Consider the following 21,641-nt stretch of genomic DNA (forward strand, 5'->3'; position numbering starts at 1 on the left):
GCGGGACCCATTCACATGTTCTGCAGTGGGTCCCATTCTTGCTGCCTTGGCCCCCCCCTCTATATGGTGGTGGAATGCCAGGGCCCAGTCGCAAGTGCGACCTTTGTGACCCTGCACAGGATTGAAAGCTAAACAAATTTGATAACTACACTGTAAATGCCAAAAGGGGAAAAAAAAGAGCGCCATTACCGGAGTGTAGTATTTATTAACTACTTGCCGACCGCCCAACGTCGTTATACGTCCTCACTTTAAAGATGAATATCTCGGTAACGGCAGCAGCTGCTGCCACAATCGAGATATTCATCTCTTCTGTGGGCGGCCGTGTTAACGATAATGGTGGTCTCCGCGGCTTACCGTAGCCGTCGGTAGCGGCGGAGGAGATCGCGACCATCCGGCTGCTGACTGGGGACGAGACTGAAGGAAAAATCTCCTTCGCCCGTCCCCATAGCTCTGCTGGGCGGAAGTGACGTCAAAACGTCAGTCCCGCCTAGCGTCTTAAAGAAACATTTTTTTTTTTTTGTCATTTGAAAAAATGACATTTCTAAATATATATTTTTTTTTTTTTTTTTTTTGCATTTAAGCCCAAATATGAGATCTGGGGTCTTTTTGACCCCAGATCTCATATTTAAGAGGACCTGTCATGCTTTTTTCTATTACAAGGGATGTTTACATTCCTTGTAATAGGAATAAAAGTGATCATTTTATTTTTTTATTTTTTTTCAGTGTTAAAAATTCTAAAATAAATAAAAATAAATGCGAAAAGCAAAAAAAAAATTTTTTAAAGCGCCTGTAGAAGCGAACGTATACGCGAGTAGCGCCAACATATGAAAACGGTATTCAAACCACACAAGTGAGGTATCGCCGCGATCGTTAGAGCGAGAGCATTAATTTTAGCCTTAGACCTCCTCTGTAACTCAAAAAATGCAACCTGTAGAATTTTTTAAACGTCGCCTATCAAGATTTTTAAGGGTAAAAGTTTGACGCCATGCCACAAGCGGGCGCAATTTTTAAGCGTGACATGTTGGGTATCATTTTACTCGGCGTAACATTATCTTTCACAATATATAAAAAAATTGGGCCAAATTTATTGTTGTCTTATTTTTTAATTTAAAAAAGTGAAGTTTTTCCAAAAAAAGTGCGCTTGTAAGAGCGCTGCGCAAATACGGTGTGACAAAAAGTATTGCAATGACTGCCATTTTATTCTCTAGGGTGTTAGAAAAAAAATATATATAATGTTTGGGGGTTTTAAGTAATTTTCTAGCAAAAAAAAATGGTTTTGTCTCGTAAACACCGACTCTGAAAAACAGGCCTGGGGCTAAAGTGGTTAAAACTCAAAAATAAGTGTATATATTGCACTCACAATATAAAGTGACTATACAAGCACATTTCTCGAGTCTCCAGTAGGTGGCAGTATACCAGGTGGTCATTAGGGATCACTGTTGTAGTAGTCAGAACAGCGACTCACACTGAAGTGTATTATGTGTAGTTTTATATTTGACCACTAGATGGTGTAAGAATACATAGATGGGGGGAATTAAAGCTCAGACACACTGCCCATACTAGCTCCGCCCCGCTCTAATACTCTGTCATGAGATCTTCTATAGCAGGATTGATCGGGGGACTGAATTCTGTAATTTCCCCATTAAAAAAAACGATACGATCATATCCCCTCCCCCTTCCATCAGTCTCCGACCTCCCCCCACCGGTCCTGTCGCGGTTTGGTGACGTGTTGTTATCACTCGGCCACGTGATCTTCACTTCCGCCTCTCTCCTCGTGGTCGCACAGTGACAGGCCGAAACACCGGTGAGGAGGAGGAGGAGGAGGAGGAGCCGACAGGAAGATGGAGGGACCCGATCCTCCCGGTGAGAAAGGGGGAGATTACCGGGCTCTCTGTGTATGTGAGGGGGTGTGTCCTGTATACCGACCTGTGTTATCTCCTCCTCGTTATATATACACTGTATACACACACACATGACGTAACTCTGATGTCATACCTGACATAAGGAGTCACCTCGTGTGAAATATGAACTGTCTGTGTCCCCCTTGTACAGTGTAGTGTACATATCAGGGTGGAGTCCTACCTGTGTGCTCTCCTATGAGGGACAGACTAAAAGGAATGACACAATGGGATGTCCATAGAGAATAAAGAATGGGATGTCCATAGAGAATAATGGGAACTAAATATTTCAAACAGTCACAGCATCTATAGACAACCCGATGGTAGGTACACACAGGGTGACATTACCAGACGGTAGACAGACATGCTACCAGGCGGTAGGTACACACAGGGTGACATTACCAGGCGGTAGACAGACATGCTACCAGGCGGTAGGTACACACAGGGTGACATTACCAGGCGGTAGACAGACATGTTACCAGGCGGTAGGTACACACAGGGTGACATTACCAGGCGGTAGACAGACATGCTACCAGGCGGTAGGTACACACAGGGTGACATTACCAGGCGGTAGACAGACATGTTACCAGGCGGTAGGTACACACAGGGTGACATTACCTGATGGTAGGTAGACACGTTACCCGGCGGTAGGTACACACAGGGTGACATAACCTTATGGTAGGTAGACACGTTAACCGGTGGTAGGTACACACGTTACCCGGAGGTAGGTACACACAGGGTGACAATACCCGGCGTTAGGTACACACAGGGTGACATTACCGGCGGTAGGTACACACAGGGTGACAATACCCAGCGGTAGGTACACACAGGGTGACAATACCCGGTGGTAGGTACACACAGGGTGACAATACCCGGCGGTAGGTACACACAGGGTGACATTACCCGGCGGTAGGCAGACATGTTACCCGGCTGTAGGTACACACAGGGTGACATTACCCGGCGGTAGGCAGACATGTTACCTGGCGGTAGGTACACACAGGGTGACGTTACCTGATGGTAGGTACACTTGGGCTGACATTGGGCCCGTGTGTATAGCAGTCGGTCTCGCCACGACCTGATGTCACATTCGGTATCATCCGGTGGCTGTGATCGGTGACCAGTGTGTTCTATAGAGGGGGGTCCTCAGTCAGGACACAATAGCACAGCGGGGGAGATGACCACACTGACATCACTTACTTAGTACAGCCATCTCTCAGGAGTTTTTTTCCTTTGACCCTCTGGGTTGAAAAAAAAAAAAAAAACACCTAGTGTGTACCCGGCTGTATAGTGGTGTCCTGTCATTGGATGTCATATTAGGGGGGGGGAGTGTAGTGTGTGTCCTGTCATTGGATGTCATATTAGGGGGGGGGAGTGTAGTGTGTGTCCTGTCATTGGATGTCATATTAGGGAGGGGAGTGTGTGTCCTGTCATTGGATGTCATATTAGGGGGGGGGGGGGTGTAGTGTGTGTCCTGTCATTGGATGTCATATGGGGGGGGGGTGTAGTGTGTGTCCTGTCATTGGATGTCATATGGGGGGGGGGGGGGGGGTGTAGTGTCTGTCCTGTGATTGGATGTCATATGGGGGGGGGGGTGTAGTGTGTGTCCTGTCATTGGATGTCATATGGGGGGGGGGGGGTGTAGTGTCTGTCCTGTGATTGGATGTCATATGGGGGGGGGGGGGGTGTAGTGTGTGTCCTGTTATTGGATGTCAAATGGGGGTTGGGGGGGGGGTGTAGTGTGTGTCCTGTCATTGGATGTCATATTAGGGGGGGGGGGGGGGTGTAGTGTCTGTCCTGTCATTGGATGTCATATTAGGGGGTGTAGTGTCTGTCCTGTCATATTAGGGGGGGGGGGGGGGGGTTTGCAGTGTCCTGTCATTGGATGTCATATTAGGGAGGGGGGGTGTAGTGTGTGTGTCCTGTCATTGGGTGTCATATTTAGGTGGAGTTGTGTCTATAATGAAATGAAAATGTTCTCCTCTCTTCTCTCAGGTGGGGGGAAGAACAAGATGGAGTCTCACCTGATCAAGGTACTGTACCGAGTGTGTCAACCCCCCCCCCCCTTTCAGCATGGGGTCATCATGCATCTGTACACAACGAGGGTCACCATGATAACAGGGGGGCAGGTTCTCACTTAGACCCCAGACATAGACACCTGGTGGAAGAATAGTACACCAGGGAGAAGAAGGGTACACCTAGTGAATGGGGAGACACCTAATGGGGAGACGCCTGATGGGGGGAGGTACACCTAGTGAATGGAGAGACGCCTGATGGGGGGAGGTACACCTAGCGAATGGGGGAGACGCCTGATGGGGGGAGGTACACCTAGTGAATGGGGAGACGCCTGATGGGGGAGGTACACCTAGCGAATGGGGAGACGCCTGATGAGGGGGAGGTACACCTAGTGAATGGGGAGACGCCTGATGGGGAGACACCTGATGAGGGGGAGGTACACCTGATGAAAGAGAGGTACACCAGGAAGAGGAAGGGTACACCTGATGGAAGAAAGGTACACCAGGGAGAGGAAGGGTACACCAGGGAGAGGAAGGGTACGCCTGATGGAAGAGGGGTACACCAGCCAGAGGAAGCGTACACCTGATGGAAGAGAGGTACACCAGCCAGAGGAAGGGTACGCCTGATGGAAGAGGGGTACACCAGCCAGAGGAAGGGTACGCCTGATGGAAGAGAGGTACACCAGCCAGAGGAAGGGTACGCCTGATGGAAGAGGGGTACTCCAGGGAGAGGAAGGGTACACCTGATGGAAGAAAGGTACACCAGGGAGAGGAAGGGTACGCCTGATGGAAGAGAGGTACTCCAGCCAGAGGAAGGGTACACCTGATGGAAGAGAGGTACACCAGCCAGAGGAAGGGTACACCTGATGGAAGAAAGGTACACCAGGGAGAGGAAGGGTACACCTGATGGAAGAAAGGTACTCCAGGGAGAGGAAGGGTACACCTGATGGAAGAAAGGTACACCAGGGAGAGGAAGGGTACACCTGATGGAAGAGAGGTACACCAGCCAGAGGAAGGGTACACCTGATGGAAGAGAGGTACACCAGCCAGAGGAAGGGTACACCTGATGGAAGAAAGGTACACCAGGGAGAGGAAGGGTACGCCTGATGGAAGAGGGGTACACCAGCCAGAGGAAGGGTACACCTGATGGAAGAGGGGTACACCAGCCAGAGGAAGGGTACGCCTGATGGAAGAGGGGTACACCAGCCAGAGGAAGGGTACGCCTGATGGAAGAGAGGTACACCAGCCAGAGGAAGGGTACACCTGATGGAAGAGAGGTACACCAGCCAGAGGAAGGGTACACCTGATGGAAGAAAGGTACACCAGGGAGAGGAAGGGTACACCTGATGGAAGAAAGGTACACCAGGGAGAGGAAGGGTACACCTGATGGAAGAAAGGTACACCAGGGAGAGGAAGGGTACACCTGATGGAAGAAAGGTACACCAGGGAGAGGAAGGGTACACCTGATGGAAGAAAGGTACACCAGGGAGAGGAAGGGTACACCTGATGGAAGAGAGGTACACCAGGGAGAGGAAGGGTACACCTGATGGAAGAAAGGTACACCAGGGAGAGGAAGGGTACACCTGATGGAAGAAAGGTACACCAGGGAGAGGAAGGGTACACCTGATGGAAGAAAGGTACACCAGGGAGAGGAAGGGTACACCTGATGGAAGAGAGGTACACCAGGGAGAGGAAGGGTACACCTGATGGAAGAAAGGTACACCAGGGAGAGGAAGGGTACACCTGATGGAAGAAAGGTACACCAGCCAGATGAATGAGGGTGTCTTTAGTGATGTTTGAATTGGTGACTCCAATGGTGTCTTCTGTGTCCAGGGGAAAGGTCCGGAACTGTCCAAGGAGGAGAAGCTTCGTTTGAGAAAAGAGAAAAAGCACCAGAAGAAGAGCAAGGAGAAGGCGGCAGCAGCAGGGGAGCCCGTGGACGTTGTGCAGGACGGGGCTGTACAGAAAAGTATGATTTTACACTGATTGGTATTGATCTCGTTAGTAGGGGGTGTCCCCGGGGTCAGGGTGACCACAATGAACATTGATCACATAGTAACTCAAAGTATAAATGGCATTATCACCTTTGGTAAAGTTGTCCTATAATTTATCTCCCACCACTCTCCTTGTTCCTGCCATCTTCACTGTGCTGCCCCAGGGGCTTATATGGGCATTCTGGGTGTATGTGTGTTTTCCTGACCTGGATTTTTGTCTTCCAGCTGAGGTACAGCTGTCCATCACAGAACCAGTCCCTCCAGTACCACCAGCTGCTGCTGGCCCAACGCCGGAGGCACCACCTGCAGGAAAAAGCAAGGCTGAGCTGAGGGCGGAGAGAAGAGCCAAGCAAGAAGCCGAACGGGCACAGAAACAGAGCAAGAAGACTGAGCCGAGTGGGGGGCCTGCACCAACCAAACCCAAGAGCCAGCCCTCGGAAAGCCAGACAGGTGAGGCGGGGGTGTGGAGACAGATAAGGGAGAGAAGGAAGAGCAGGGACAGATGATGAAAAGGAGGAGGAGCAGGAGAATGAAGAGTGGTGATGAACAGTGGAGAGAAGGAATAGCAGAGAGAGAGAGGAGGAAGAGCTGGGGCAGGCTGGGTGAGAAAAAAGAGTGAAAAGTGGAAATGAAAGAGCAGGGAAGAGTGTGGGCAGGTGCAGAGAGAAGAGAAAGAGCAGTGGTGAAATAGACAAGAAGAGTGACAGGAGAGAAGGAAGCGTAGGAGCAGATGGGGGAGAGAAGAGGCAGTGGAAGGAGGAGTTTAGGCAGATGTGAGGAGGGGATGAAAGAGCAGGGGGGCAGACGTGGGGAGATTGAGGAAGAGTAAGGGGGGGCAGACGTGGGGAGATTGAGGAAGAGTAAGGGGGGGCAGACGTGGGGAGAGGAGGAAGAGTAAGGGTGGGGCAGATGTGGGGAGAGGAGGAAGAGTAAGGGGGGGGCAGACGTGGGGAGAGGAGGAAGAGTAAGGGGGGGGGGCAGACGTGGGGAGAGGAGGAAGAGTAAGGGGGGGGCAGACGTGGGGAGAGGAGGAAGAGTAAGGGGGGGGGCAGACGTGGGGAGAGGAGGAAGAGTAAGGGGGTGGGGGCAGACATGGGGAGAGGAGGAAGAGTAAGGGGGTGGGGGCAGACGTGGGGAGAGGAGGAAGAGTAAGGGGGGGGGCAGACGGAGAGGAGGAAGAGTAAGGGGGGGGCAGACGTGGGGAGATTGAGGAAGAGTAAGGGGGGGGCAGACGTGGGGAGATTGAGGAAGAGTAAGGGGGGGGCAGACGTGGGGAGATTGAGGAAGAGTAAGGGGGGGGCAGACGTGGGGAGATTGAGGAAGAGTAAGGGGGGGGCAGACGTGGGGAGATTGAGGAAGAGTAAGGGGGGGGCCAGACGTGGGGAGATTGAGGAAGAGTAAGGGGGGGGCCAGACGTGGGGAGAGGAGGAAGAGTAAGGGGGGGCCAGACGTGGGGAGAGGAGGAAGAGTAAGGGGGGGCCAGACGTGGGGAGAGGAGGAAGAGTAAGGGGGGGGCAGACGTGGGGAGAGGAGGAAGAGTAAGGGGGGCAGACGTGGGGAGAGGAGGAAGAGTAAGGGGGTCAGATGGGGGGGGGGGGAGAGGAGGAAGAGTAAGGGGGTCAGATGGGGGGGGGAGAGGAGGAAGAGTAAGGGGGTCAGATGGGGGGGGGGGGAGAGGAGGAAGAGTAAGGGGGTCAGACGGGGGGAGAGGAAGAAGAGTTGGGGGCGGGATAGATGGAGGAGAGAATTCTGGGGGGGGGGGGGGTTGTTGAGTGAGAAGGAAGAGCATTTCCCAATGAGGATGAAGAGTGTGGGTTGTTTGTGTGTTTGAAACGTTCGATTTCCTTCTAACATGCTGAGACACTGGATACTGGTGTTGCCATTTCTGGGGAATGCAATTACCCGATGTGCCTTCCAGGGACAATGCTTCTCGGACAAAGGCTGCTAGGGTGCCCATTGTACCAGTATACCACCAGACTGCCAATCACACATCTAAGTCTGCTTTAGTTAGTCCCATGTAGTAGATCCCTCTTGTACTCCTTCAATCCCTCGCACAGCCACCTTCCTACTGATGCAGCTCAGGACACCCAGACCTCTCGGACCCACCCCCTTGTGTCCTCTCCATGTACAATGATATTCCGGGAGGTTGTGATGGATCGCTCTGCTCCATAGAAGAGTTGTGCCAGCTCCAGTGTCTCTGATGTTCTCCATGGAAGGGGGGCTGTACAGCACTTATAACATTTCCTATTTTATTCAGTGAAACGCCTCCCAGAACACGGAAGAGTAAGGGGGTGGGGGCAGACGTGGGGAGAGGAGGAAGAGTAAGGGGGGGGGGCAGACGGAGAGGAGGAAGAGTAAGGGGGGCAGACGTGGGGAGATTGAGGAAGAGTAAGGGGGGGCAGACGTGGGGAGAGGAGGAAGAGTAAGGGGGGGGCAGATGTGGGGAGAGGAGGAAGAGTAAGGGGGGGCAGATGTGGGGAGAGGAGGAAGAGTAAGGGGGGGCAGATGTGGGGAGAGGAGGAAGAGTAAGGGGGGGCAGACGTGGGGAGAGGAGGAAGAGTAAGGGGGGGCAGACGTGGGGAGAGGAGGAAGAGTAAGGGGAGGCAGACGTGGGGAGAGGAGGAAGAGTAAGGGGGGGGCAGACGTGGGGAGAGGAGGAAGAGTAAGGGGGGGGCAGACGTGGGGAGAGGAGGAAGAGTAAGGGGGGGGCAGACGTGGGGAGAGGAGGAAGAGTAAGGGGGGGGGCAGACGTGGGGAGAGGAGGAAGAGTAAGGGGGGGCAGACGTGGGGAGAGGAGGAAGAGTAAGGGGGGGCAGACGTGGGGAGAGGAGGAAGAGTAAGGGGGGGGGCAGACGTGGGGAGAGGAGGAAGAGTAAGGGGGGGGGCAGACGTGGGGAGAGGAGGAAGAGTAAGGGGGGGGGCAGACGTGGGAGAGGAGGAAGAGTAAGAGGGGGGCAGACGTGGGAGAGAGGAGGAGAAGAGTAAGGGGGCAAGCGGGGCAGACTTGGGAGAGGAGGAAGAGTAAGGGGGCAAGCGGGGCAGACTTGGGAGAGAGGAGGAAGAGTAAGGGGGTCAGATGGGGGGGGGGAGAGGAGGAAGAGTAAGGGGGTCAGATGGGGGGGAGAGGAGGAAGAGTAAGGGGGTCAGATGGGGGGGGGGCGGAGAGAGGAGGAAGAGTAAGGGGGTCAGATGGGGGGGGGAGAGGAGGAAGAGTAAGGGGGTCAGATGGGGGGGGGAGAGGAGGAAGAGTAAGGGGGTCAGATGGGTGGGGGGAGAGAGGAGGAAGAGTAAGGGGGTCAGATGGGGGGGGGAGAGAGGAGGAAGAGTAAGGGGGTCAGATGGGGGGGGGGGGAGAGGAGGAAGAGTAAGGGGGTCAGATGGGGGGGAGAGGAGGAAGAGTAAGGGGGTCAGATGGGTGGGGGGAGAGAGGAGGAAGAGTAAGGGGGTCAGATGGGTGGGGGGAGAGAGGAGGAAGAGTAAGGGGGTCAGATGGGGGGGGCGGCGGAGAGAGGAGGAAGAGTAAGGGGGTCAGATGGGTGGGGGGAGAGAGGAGAAGAGTGAGGAGGTCAGACGGGGGGAGAGGAAGAAGAGTAGGGGCGGGATAGATGGAGGAGAGAATTCCGGGGCGGGGGGCAGATGGGGGGGAGGAGGTTGAGTGAGAAGGAAGAGCATTTCCCAATGAGGATGAAGAGTGTGGGTTGTTTGTGTGTTTGAAACGTTCGATTTCCTTCTAACATGCTGAGACACTGGATACTGGTGTTGCCATTTCTGGGGAATGCAATTCCCCGATGTGCCTTCCAGGGACAATGCTTCTCGGACAAAGGCTGCTAGGGGGCCCATTGTACTAGTATACCACCAGACTGCCAATCACACATCTAAGTCTGCTTTAGTTATTCCCATGTAGTAGATCCCTCTTGTACTCCTTCAATCCCTCGCACAGCCACCTTCCTACTGATGCAGCTCAGGACACCCAGACCTCTCTGACCCACCCCCTCGTGTCCTCTCCATGTACAATGATATTCCGGGAGGTTGTGATTGATTGATCGCTCTGCTCCATAGAAGAGTTGTGCCAGCTCCAGTGTCTCTGATGTTCTCCATGGAAGGGGGGCTGTACAGCACTTATAACATTTCCTATTTTATTCAGTGAAACGCCTCCCAGAACACGTCCAGGTCGATGATCCAGCAGCCCAGAAGAAGCTGGCAAAGAAGTTGGAGAGACAGCAAGTAAGTGTGAGAAGAAGGGGCTTTATTCTAGAGAAGAGACATGGGCTCATAGCCGCAGTACAGGCTCGGGGGCAGGGATGGGGCCTTCCATGTGTGTGCTGACCCATGTCCGTCAAAGCAGTCCTTGTCCCCTCCAGAGCTTCTGGAACACACAGGGAAGTATGGGATTACCTCTGCCCACCCAAGCCTTAGGAACCAGGAAACATTAAAACTCGTTATAACTAAGAATCATGAAGGCAGCAACATTTGGGTCATTATATTGACTTTTATCTACATCTACAGCTTGTGATACATTAGTGTGATCAATGGAAAGAATGCCCCTTAGACAAGTGGTCACTGGGGAAAAAGGAAGGAATAGCGGCCCATCATTGGTGTCAGTGGGCGGAATAGCGGCCCATCATTGGTGTCAGTGGGCGGAATAGCGGCCCATCATTGATGTCAGTGGGCGGAATAGCGGCCCACCATTGGTGTCAGTGGGCGGAATAGCGGCCCATCATTGGTGTCAGTGGGCGGAATAGCGGCCCATCATTGGTGTCAGTGGGCGGAATAGCGGCCCATCATTGGTGTCAGTGGGCGGAATAGCGGCCCATCTTTGGTGTCAGTGGGCGGAATAGCGGCCCATCTTTGGTGTCAGTGGGCGGAATAGCGGCCCATCATTGGTGTCAGTGGGCGGAATAGCGGCCCATCTTTGGTGTCAGTGGGCGGAATAGCGGCCCATCTTTGGTGTCAGTGGGCGGAATAGCGGCCCATCATTGGTGTCAGTGGGCGGAATAGCGGCCCATCATTGGTGTCAGTGGGCGGAATAGCGGCCCATCATTGGTGTCAGTGGGCGGAATAGCGGCCCATCATTGGTATGAGTTGGCCGGATAGTGTCCCGTCGATGGTGTAATTGGGAGGAATTATGCCACTTCTTTGGTGTCAGTGGATGAAATGGCTCCCCAAGGGCTAGATAAAATCGAGCAAAAGGCCGTGTCTGGCCCCAGGGCCACAGTTTGGAGACCACTGCTGTAGACCTTGGATCAGCCCAATTCCTGCACAATCAGAAAGGCCAGAGTCTTACATTCATGCCTGCTGAAGGTTGTGGTTGTGGTTGAGGAGAAGTGGTGGGGATCCTCTTCATGTGATATCTGCAGGTGCAGTTAGGTCTCTCTGGTAATGGAAGAAGGCTTGGCACCTGAACATCAGTAGCAGAAGCCAGGCCTTGGAAACCTCATAGAGATAGGTGGGTTGTGGGCACAGAAGGGAAGGCCGGGGTTTGTAAATTGACAGCCTAGTGAGCAGGCAATTACAGCCTGTGGTATGGGATATAGAGGAGCTTCTGGTGGACCAGTATGAGCCTGCCTGCATGCTCATCTATCTGCCAGGAGCCTGCCCTGGCAGGCACGCATGCCTTGGGTTGGTCTTGCGTCTCTCGTTCTTCCTGTAATGCCATTAACGATCATTTATTTTATCATTTTCCTCCAGAAGACAAGTACTGGGACAGCCACGGCCCACCATGGGCTGGAGGTTTGTGCAGAGTGATTTGTGATTAGAGCTAGTGCCGTGTCTGCTGTGTGTGACTTACAAGAAGGGCAGATCGATAATATAAAGGAAAAAGCTGCGCTCGGTGCCAAAAATTGAAATAACAGTGGGAAAATTTGTGTACAGCAGCATTCAAACACACAGATACAACCGTATAATGCATACAAAAGCAAAAATTGTTGCGCTATGCCTTCTTTAACCACTAGAGGGCCGCGCTATAGACGAAAGACGTCCACAGCGCGGCTCTCAAGTGCTGAGTGGACGTCTTTAGACGTCCTATTGTTGTTATTCCCTGTGCGCGCCGCTGGGGGCGCGCATCGGGGAAACAACGTGCCCGGCACATCGTTCGGGAGCCAATGCGAGTGCATGGCGGCCGCGATGTCCGCCAGACACCCGCGATCGTCGGGAACACAGCAGGGACGTGGAGCTCTGTGTGTAAACACAGAGCTCCACGTGCTGTCAGGGAGAGAGGAGACCGATCTGTGTCCCTTTACATAGAGACACAGCATCGGTCACCTCCCCCAGTCAGTCCCCTCCCCCCACACAGTAAGAACACAATGAGGGAATACTTTTAACCCCTTCCTCACCCTCTAGTGTTAACCCCTTCCCTGCCAGTCACATTTATACAGTAACTAGTGCATTTTTATAGCACTGATCGCTGTATAAATGTGAATGGTCCCAAAATTGTGTCAAAAGTATCCGATACGTCCGCCGCAATATCGCAGGCCTGACAAAAAAATCGCAAATCGCAGCCATTACTAGTAAAAAAAAAAAATCATAAATCTATCCCCTATTTTGTAGACGCTATAACTTTTGCGCAAACCAATCAATATACACTTATTGCGATTTTTTTTTTTTTTTTTAACAAAAATATGTAGAAGAATACGTATCGGCCTAAACCGAGGGAAATTTTTATTTTTTTTAAAAAAAAATTGGGATATTATTATAACAAAAAGTAAAAAATATTGTGTTTTTTTTCAAAATTTTCTGTTTTTTTATGTTTATACCGCAAAAAATAAAAATCGCAGAGGTGATCAAATACCACCAAAAGAAAGCTCTATTTGTGGGAAAAAAAATATAAAAATATAATTTGGTTACAGTGTTGTATGACTGAGCAATTGTCATTCAAATTGGTCTGGGCACGAAGGGGGTTTAAGTGCCCAGTAATGAAGTGGTTAAAATCGATAAAACATGCATAATGCCCTTAAGTGCAAGAAAGTGTATAAAAAGTCAGATATTGGGGTCAGTTCACTTGCGGTAAAATGTCCACCGGGAATCCCAGGGGGAAAACCGTAAACCTGCTTGGTCATTTTCCCCGTTGGGAAAACTGCGGTGAGAGCTTTGGCCGGGAATCCTGGCCGCGTGTATGCTCCACTGCAGTGTTTCCCATAGGGAAACTGCTGGGCAAAAAAAACCCGGAATCGCAGCAGGAAAAAAGAGAACATGTTCTCATTTTTACGGCGATTTTCCTGTTGGGAAAACTGCCATGGAGCATACACACAGCCAGTTTTCCCTGGTCAAATGCTGTCATTGCAGTTTTCCCAATTGGAAAACTGGTTGTGTGTATGAGGCATAAGAGTTAAATCATGGCTAATAATACGCTGTAAAATACTGCGTTGTTCAATTCACTGAGAATTTTGCATTGAATACCGAATGCGGTATTTGTTTGATTTTTAGCAGTAATTACTGCATTAGGTGATGCAGTAATTGAGCTGGTTGCTAGGGATGCAGCGGCCGGCTTCCCAGCCTGCTCCTTGACTGATCAGCTGAATGTAAGATAAAAAAAAAACAGCCATTAAAATAGTTGTAGGGGAAAAAAAACGCCCCTCCCCCCCCTGTTGCATACATACAAAGCCCTTTGGGTCTGGTATGGATTTTAAGGGGAACTCCCACGCCAAATAAAATCCATACCAGACCTTTATCCAAGCAAGCAGCCTGGCAGGTTAGGTAAAACGGGGAGGACCACACGCTGTTTTTTTTTTCTTTATTGATCAGCTGTAGGGACGACGCTCTGGCAGCTGATGAGTCATCATCGGTTGTTAGGGACGCGGCGGCCGGCTTCCCGGGCCCGCTCCTTAGCAACCAGCTATATGTCATTTTTTGACAAATACCACATGTGATACCACCAGCATAACCCTAGTGGTATTTTTTTCATTCTTTTTTTTTACTCTCTGGTCCATTTGTGAATTGTACTTGAGAGCTTTCTATTGGGTATTTATCGGCACATTTTCTTTTTTGTAAATATTGCATAATGTTTTTTTTTTGTCAATTGGACTTTATTTACTGCATGCAATAATGTATGCAAATTAGTATCATGAGACCCTTTTCAAATGCGGTAAAGCTTTGTGAATTGACCTGTAAATTGTATAAAGAATTGTAACTTGTTTGAATGTAGGCCTTGTCCCTTGAGAAAGTCTTCTAGGACGAAACATGTTAGGGTGGAGCCTTTGTAGACATCATCATGTGGCTGGGTTGTTTTGCTGCTTCATGTGTGTATTTCTCTGATTTTGAAATGGCAGCCTTTAACCAGACGAACAGACTTCAAAGATTCAGAGTTCAGTTCACACGCAATGTAAATGCCTTGTGGTGATTGGGAACCACACGGTACGCCAGCAGAGGTCAAAGGGAATCCGCTGTAGCCTGGACCTCCACTTAGCATGTCAGGATTACACCAAAGAAAACAAATGGCATGCTCCATAGTGTAAAACTTTTTTACCAGTTTATTAGCAACTTGGAGAGGTATTCACATGAAGCAGCAAAACAAACAACCCAGCAGAACGATGACGTCAGCACAGGCTCCGCCTAACACGTTTCGTCCAAGAATACTTTCCCAAGGGGCTGGCTAATGTCCAAACAAGTTGCAAAGCTTTGTACAATTGTATTGCATATGTTGGACTTTTTTACAATTCTTTTTGCACTTAAGGGTGTTCTGTATGTTTTTATTAATTTAAGGGCATAGTGCAACAATTTTTGTTTTTTGATGTTTTGCCATGAATTGTAAGCGTGGGAGGGTTCCACTGCTGAGTCCTATATAGAATTGAACAGCCCGTGAGCAGCTTGCCTGGAGGTGACCCTGATCCCTCTGTACAGGTACGGAAAGGCAAAGGGCATCTGAAGCATAGGAAATGGCTCCTGCTGATTATGTATTTTGTACTTGAAGCCACCCCATGGAGCCTGATGTATGCCAAATGTTTTTCGCCTGGAGCTCAGATATCCGTTTCTCCACAGATTGGAGGAGTCCTGTACAATCGGGGTAGAGGGAGTCCATGCTGGGACTTTACAGTGACTTACAGTCTGTAATATAATCTGATTGCTGTGATGTGTAAGCCAGACAGAGGTTGTCTTGTGCCCGTCCATTCTTCTGATCTCTAAATCTTGTTTTCCTATTCCAGGTTCCTCTGCGGCAGGACTATGGGAACAAAGTCAGCCTGTTCTCTCATCTCCATCAGTACAGCCGGAAAATGCCCCTCACCCAGCAGCTGAGGTGAGTAGATGGTGGGGGGCCCAGACCTCCCGCCGCGGCTCCCCACCAGCCCAGACCTCCCGCCGCGGCTCCCCACCAGCCCAGACCTCCCGCCGCGGCTCCCCACCTCTCATAGATTTCCCTTTGTTGATTGATCAGTTGTTTTGGCTCTTTTCTTTCATCAGTGGAGCTCTATAAAATGTCTTCATTACTGTGATCTTCTCTCCTTCAGCATCCCGTCCTCTGCGATACACCCGGCTGTGGTGAGGCTCGGTCTCCAGTACTCGCAGGGTATTATCAGCGGCTCCAACGCCAGATGTATAGCATTACTGCACTGCTTCAAAAAGGTACACCCCCCCTCTTGCCACTTGCCTTCCTGCCCCATCCAGGCTTAAATACCCAACCCTCATCTGCCAACCCCAACCCAGTCAGAGACACCTACCCACTCTGATACCCTCCCTTCACATTCCCGGATACCTACCTCAACCTTGTCCCAGATACCTGCCTCTCGCCTGCTAATCCAGATACCTGCTTATCCCTACCAGTTTCAGATACCTGCTTATCCCTACCAGTTTCAGATACCTGCTTATCCCTACCAGTTTCAGATACCTGCTTATCCCTACCAGTTTCAGATACCTGCTTATCCCTACCAGTTTCAGATACCTGCTTATCCCTACCAGTTTCAGATACCTGCTTATCCCTACCAGTTTCAGATACCTGCTTATCCCTACCAGTTCCAGATACCCGCTTATCCCTACCAGTTCCAGATCCCCGCTTATCCCTACCAGTTCCAGATGCCCGCCAACCTCTCCAAGTCTCAAATACTTGCCCCTACTCTGTCCCAGATACCTGCCACTCACCTTTTAACTCCTCCCAGCCTCAGGTACCTGACCCTTACTTGTTAACCCCTGTTCAGTCCTAAATACCTACTCAGTCCCTGATACCTCCCAACCCTTTCCAATCCCCGCTGCTTACCCCTACCTAGTCCTAAATCCCCCAACCTCACCTGCCAATTGTTCCCAGTTGCAGATACCGACACTTCACCTGCCAATCTCATCCAGACCCAGATATCTATTCCTTACTTGAAATTGACTCCTTTTCCTAAATGCTTACCCCTCACCTGCCAATCCTTCCCAGACACAGATACCTACCTCTCACCTGCCATTACTTCTCTGCCAACCCTAGTCTTAGATATCGCATGCAACCCTACCTTGTTCCCAGATATCCACCCCTCATCTGCCAACCCCTTCAAGTCCTAGATACCAGCCTCCTACCTGCCAACCCTTTATTTGTAACATGTACCTGTCTCTCAAATGTCAACTCCTTCCAGTCCCAGGTACCCACCCTTCACCTGCCATCCTCTTCTCAGTCCAGGATACCTGAACCCTCATCTACCTACCTTTTCTCCTTCTAAGATACCCCTCCCTCACCATCCCCTCTCAGGCGCTGATACCTTCCCTCGCCTATCAACTCAGCCTCTCACCAGCCAATTATGAAGCAGTCAGTTTTCTAAACCCCACCCCCCCCCCCCCCCCTCAACTCCTTCCCAAATCTTCACCCACTAATACCAGAAACCTGTCCACTTGCCTATCTTTCTCTTTCCCAGATATCTGCGCCTTACTTGCCGACCCTTCCCAAGCTCAGATACTCACTTCTCACCTGCCAACCCTTACTCAGTCCTAGATAGCCACCCCAGTTTCCGATATCTACCCCTTACTTTCCACGTTCTAGTTACTTACCCCTCACCTCTCAATTCTTCCTAGTTCTAGATACTTGCCCCCTCCCAGTCCTAGATGCCTGCCCCTCACTTGCCAGTCCTTCCCAGTTCCAGATACCCACCCTTGACATGCCCCTCATGTTCCCAAACCTCCTCTCTCTGATACTGGCCCCTCACTTGCTAACCCCTCCTTGGTGCAAACTTTTATAAATGACACTGCTGAAGGCAAGCACATGCAGCAGACAGCCCCACCATGCTCAGATGTCCCCTTCACCCCAGCCAACCCCTTTTCAGTTGCTTATACCAGGGCTGGACAAATTTTGCTTTGCATCTAGAAGCCAACTAAAAAGGTTTACAGCAAAAAAAAAAAAAAAAGTTTTTAGATCCAGGCGCCCCATATATACAACACAGAGACATTCCAAACCAGAAAACAACTCCCCCATATAGCGGGAGGCAGCCCCACCCCGCCGCAGAGAGGCGGAGGCAGCCCCACCCCGCCGCAGAGAGGCGGAGGCAGCCCCACCCCGCCGCAAAGAGGCGACCCAAAAACAGCTCCGCTTACAGGTATAGGGATTGTGCAGCAGCAATGTAGCACCTATGCATTCAATGGGCAGGCCGTTCCATGAAAGCTCCCCTCCTTCCTCTTTACCGCCACAAACCAACTAAGCTCTGATCCTGGCTCATTGGTACAACATGCAGCTCTTCAGTCAGTTTGAGTGAACTGTGCTCCACCGCTGCTCACGTGACCCTGATGCCCCCTCTGCCGCCCACCAAACAATGGAAGCCGTAGCGGAACTGCCAGCTTGGGACTCCTGGAGTGGGAGCACACTCGGGAGTTGGGACAGCAGGCGTGGAACAGTAAATGGGCTGAGGAAAGCACAGGTGCCAAGATGCAATTTATAGCCGCAATTGTGTCCTGGCACCTAGAATTTGTAGAGCCCTGCCTTATGCCTTCCCTTCACCTGCCAACCCAGCCCCACAACAGCCAACTAGTCCCAGATACCCACTCCTCAGCTACCAACTTCTTCCAAAATGCACACCTCTTCACCTGCCAACCCCTCCATATTCTTGAAGCCTGTCCCTCTCCTCCTGTAAACCTCTCTCGGCCCCTCACTTGCCAATCTCTCCCAGGCTTGCCATACCCACTTTCTGCCTTGCCACCCCTCTCACTTCTTGATATTTTCCCCCTCACCTGCCAACTCAACTCCTTACCTGCTTCCCAGATATCTATATTTTTCAGCTGTTGGTGCCTCCCTCATGCCAAATGGCTACCCCTCAACTGAGTGCCCTTCTCCTGTCTTGGATATCTGCTTCTCACCTAACCCTACCCCAATCTCAGATGCCCATCTCTACTCAGTCCCAGATACCTGCCAACCCTCCTCAGACCCAGATAACCGCCCTCCTCCTACTCCCACACCTTACACAGTCCTAAAATTACTGCCCCTCACCTGCCAACCATTCCTCAGTCCCAGATACTCGCCTTTTATCTGCCAATTCCTCTTTAGTCTCCGATACCTGCTCCTTACCTGCCAACCCTTTCCAGTTCCAGATACTTGGCCCTCATCTGCCAACCTTTTCCCGCTGCTAGTTACTCACACCAGTCACCTCTCCTAGATACCCTCTGATTGGGTACAGATTATCACCCTGCTGTCTATGTTGTATAGGTGATCCGGGACTACAGCACTCCACCCCAAGAGGAGCTGTCACGTGACCTGGTCAACAGACTGAAGCCTTACATTAGGTAGGGGGGGGGTTTGCTTTAGAAGGGGGATGTAGGGGCATTACTAGAAGTGGGTATTGTTGAGGCTGGTTTAGCCTTCTAGCGGTTTCTCTCTTGGGCTGGTCTCTAGGGCACTGTATCTTTGGTAGCCCGCTCTCTCTGTCGTGCTCTCTGTGTGTCTCTCTCTCTTCCTGGGGGGGGGCGCAGTCTTCGTCTGTCGCTATGGGGGTCTCAGTCTGTTTTGTGGGTGAGTGGTATTTCTCCATGGGAAGAGCCAGTCCCTCTGTCTAGCCCTGGGGGGATTGATCTCTCCCTCTCCCCTTGGGGAAACAATCAGTATCTCGGGGGGAGGGGGGCTGATATTTTTCTGCCCCCTTTTTTTGGGGGGGGGGAGTTTATCTCTGTATTCCTTGTTGGTTGAAAGGGGGGGGGGGGGGTTTGGTCTCTCTTCATCCCTGCCTGTGGGGAGGGGGATTTATCTCCGTAAGTGGAGGGGAAGTTTCTCCCCATCTTTAGGGTCGTGTTTTGTTTTTGTTTTTTTCCTGATTGGTTCTTTATTTTTCTCTTGCAGTTTCCTGACTCAGTGTCGCCCCCTGTCGGCCAGTATGGGAAATGCCATAAAGTACATCAAGAAAGAGATCTCAAATATGGGTCGGCAGTTGGGAGAGGAGGAGGTGAGTGGGAATCCCACACTGCGCAACTTTACATATTTATCTTTCTGCGTGTGTGTATGTGTGTTATTTCTTTTTCCTTTTTTTTTTTTACTTTTTGTGTTTTTTTTGTATTTTTTTTCTCTGAATTTACTCAACAGGCAATAACAAAACACTTACAATGGTATATGTAACAGAGCAGATAAGAGAAGTTCATTGTTTGGCTTTACAAACACTTAAACTGCTTCCTGCCCGAGCGGGAGGCTTATTGTTCTGGATGGAAGTCATATGACGTCCTCTCCAGAACATGTCTAATGCGGGCCCGCCGGGTCACACTCCGGCGCAATCTGTCTCCAGCTTTTTTTTTACATGCTGTCACCAGTCGGTGTCCCTGTTCATCGCCCCACCATTTATCTGATGATGCTGTACTGCACTGGTGACAGTATGTAAAGATTTTTTTTTCTCTTATCACCTTCCAGGACGGCACCCGAGAGATGATGGCTCCTCCCTGCAGGAAACACAATCACATGACAGTTTAAAAAGCCCCACCCTTCCCCTTGCTCCCCAGTATTGATTGTGTTTCTCCGAACACAGCGACACGTTTATTTTTTTTAAGAAAACCTAGAGACCGGGGAGGGTCGAAGGTACCCCTGTGAGACAGGTTTTAGGGAGGCTGGGGAGGGCTGAACTAACCTGTAGACTTCGGTCCAAACTCACAGGTCGCCCCCTATACACACCAGTGCTCTGAGCTGCGGGGAGGTGAGCCATCACTGAGTGCTGTTGAAACCACCGCCATCGAAAAGGCTGTTCCCGGGTCTTCAAAATTCAAACGCTGCGTTCCAAGCCTCGTTCTGGGAACAGGAACCGCATCACAGGAAGTGGGCGGTTCCCGGCGGCGTAACCCGGAAGTTCCTGTCGGCAACGTGACACAGCGCTGAGCGGTGGGCAGGTCGGCTTGTGGACGACTCGTGTAGGAGTATCGACAGCCAGGACCAAGTCACCCTCCTCATGGAAGAGGACGGAAAGACAGATGCGACCGCTGGCAGATCCAGGTCGGGGGTCGGTAAGTACGAATCCCCCTGGAAAGGGAGGAGGGAAGCAGTGAAGATTTCCCAAACTTTTAGGGAACGACCAGTGCAGGATCTGGCCCTTCTTCTACTCTGCTTTCTCTCCTCCCCAGTACAGCCAGCAGTCTTTGGGGAAAAAAGACAGAGTAATGTGTGTATACCTCATGTCTTTCAGAATCCCCCAGCGGAGCCCAGGAGGCCTCAGCTCAGTCTCCTGCCGCTACAGGGCATAGTTCCTCTAAGAAATGTGGGAATTGCAGAGAGAAACTCCCCAAATCTTACTCTAAGCCTTTCTGCTACAAATGTATTAATACTTTAGCAGGGAAGGAGGCTGCTGCAATGATGAAGAATTTTCTTACATCTATGCAAACAGAAATGTTAGCAACAGTAAAAGCTTTCCGGGAGGCAGCTGGTCAGACAGCTCAGACTGGGACAGAGGATCTTACCCCCAGGGAAGGCACTTCCTCACAAGAAAACCCCTTTTCTAGGGGCCCAAGTGCCTTCTTCACATCACCGCAAATTCCCCCTCTGGGGGAGATAGAGGGTGAAGAAAGTGAGGTAGCAAGCTTACCCAGGTCCCGGCACAGCTCAGGAGAGGTAGAAGGGGACCCAATTAGTCAGTCTCAGGAAGACGCACGTCTTAGGAGACACCTCTTTGCCGTGGAAGATCTGGAGGGTCTCCTCCAGGCAATTTACGCCACAGAGGAGATACCAGAGACCCCTAAAGCAGCATCAGCACAGGATAAGGTCTATAGGGGTTTGGGCGACACCCAATCTAAAGTATTTCCCCTACACCAGTCCCTCAAGGAATTAGTCCTACAGGAGTGGAGAGATCCTGAAAGGAGGATTATCAAACAAAAAACCTGGAAAAGAAGGTTTCCCTTCTCCCAGGAAGACGAGGAGGTCTTTTTTAAACTCCCTAGACTTGATGCGGCTTTGTCGCAAGTCACTAAATTGTCTGATCTCTCCTTTGAGGATGCGGGTAACATCAAGGATCTGATGGACCGTAGAGCAGAATCTCTCCTTAGAAAAGCTTGGGAGGCCAACTCGGCAGCACTGAGTCCAGCTCTAGCAGCAGCATGCGTAGCTAGGAACACCGATATATGGGTGGAAACGCTCACCGAGCACATGGCTCAGAATACTGATGCAGAAGAAGTAGTTGAATCACTTACAGTGATAAGGAAAGCGATTGCTTACCTAGCAGATGCAGCAATTGAATCTGCACGAGCATCAGCTAAAACAGCAGCCCTCATTAACTCAGCCAGGAGGGCAGTTTGGATTAAAGCCTGGGAAGGAGATGTAACATCCAAGGGTAAATTATGTGGTATCCCCTTTCAGGGTTCCCTGTTGTTTGGCAAAGACCTAGATGATGTCC

The 21,641-nt window shown here is 51.0% G+C and overlaps 1 protein-coding gene across 2 annotated transcripts in view; it reads left to right on the plus strand.

Annotated features, from left to right (window-relative positions):
- Positions 1 to 1,748: 1,748 nt before the first annotated feature.
- EIF2B4 (eukaryotic translation initiation factor 2B subunit delta) overlaps positions 1,749 to 21,641 on the plus strand; it is a 38,602-nt gene continuing 18,709 nt past the window's right edge. Inside the window, exons 1-10 of one of the 2 annotated variants that reach the window (XM_040348085.1) lie at positions 1,749 to 1,863; positions 3,891 to 3,928; positions 5,744 to 5,879; positions 6,130 to 6,354; positions 10,049 to 10,128; positions 11,593 to 11,634; positions 15,042 to 15,133; positions 15,345 to 15,459; positions 18,494 to 18,570; positions 19,121 to 19,223. In XM_040348085.1, the coding sequence (XP_040204019.1) occupies positions 1,842 to 1,863; positions 3,891 to 3,928; positions 5,744 to 5,879; positions 6,130 to 6,354; positions 10,049 to 10,128; positions 11,593 to 11,634; positions 15,042 to 15,133; positions 15,345 to 15,459; positions 18,494 to 18,570; positions 19,121 to 19,223 (930 nt within the window). In that variant the 5' untranslated portion in view covers positions 1,749 to 1,841. The remainder of the gene's footprint in view (positions 1,864 to 3,890; positions 3,929 to 5,743; positions 5,880 to 6,129; positions 6,355 to 10,048; positions 10,129 to 11,592; positions 11,635 to 15,041; positions 15,134 to 15,344; positions 15,460 to 18,493; positions 18,571 to 19,120; positions 19,224 to 21,641) is intronic. The other variant, XM_040348086.1, reaches the window with a different exon arrangement.

This window comes from Rana temporaria, chromosome 4 (genome assembly GCF_905171775.1).
Source record: "Rana temporaria chromosome 4, aRanTem1.1, whole genome shotgun sequence".
Classification (NCBI taxonomy): Eukaryota; Metazoa; Chordata; class Amphibia; order Anura; family Ranidae; genus Rana; species Rana temporaria.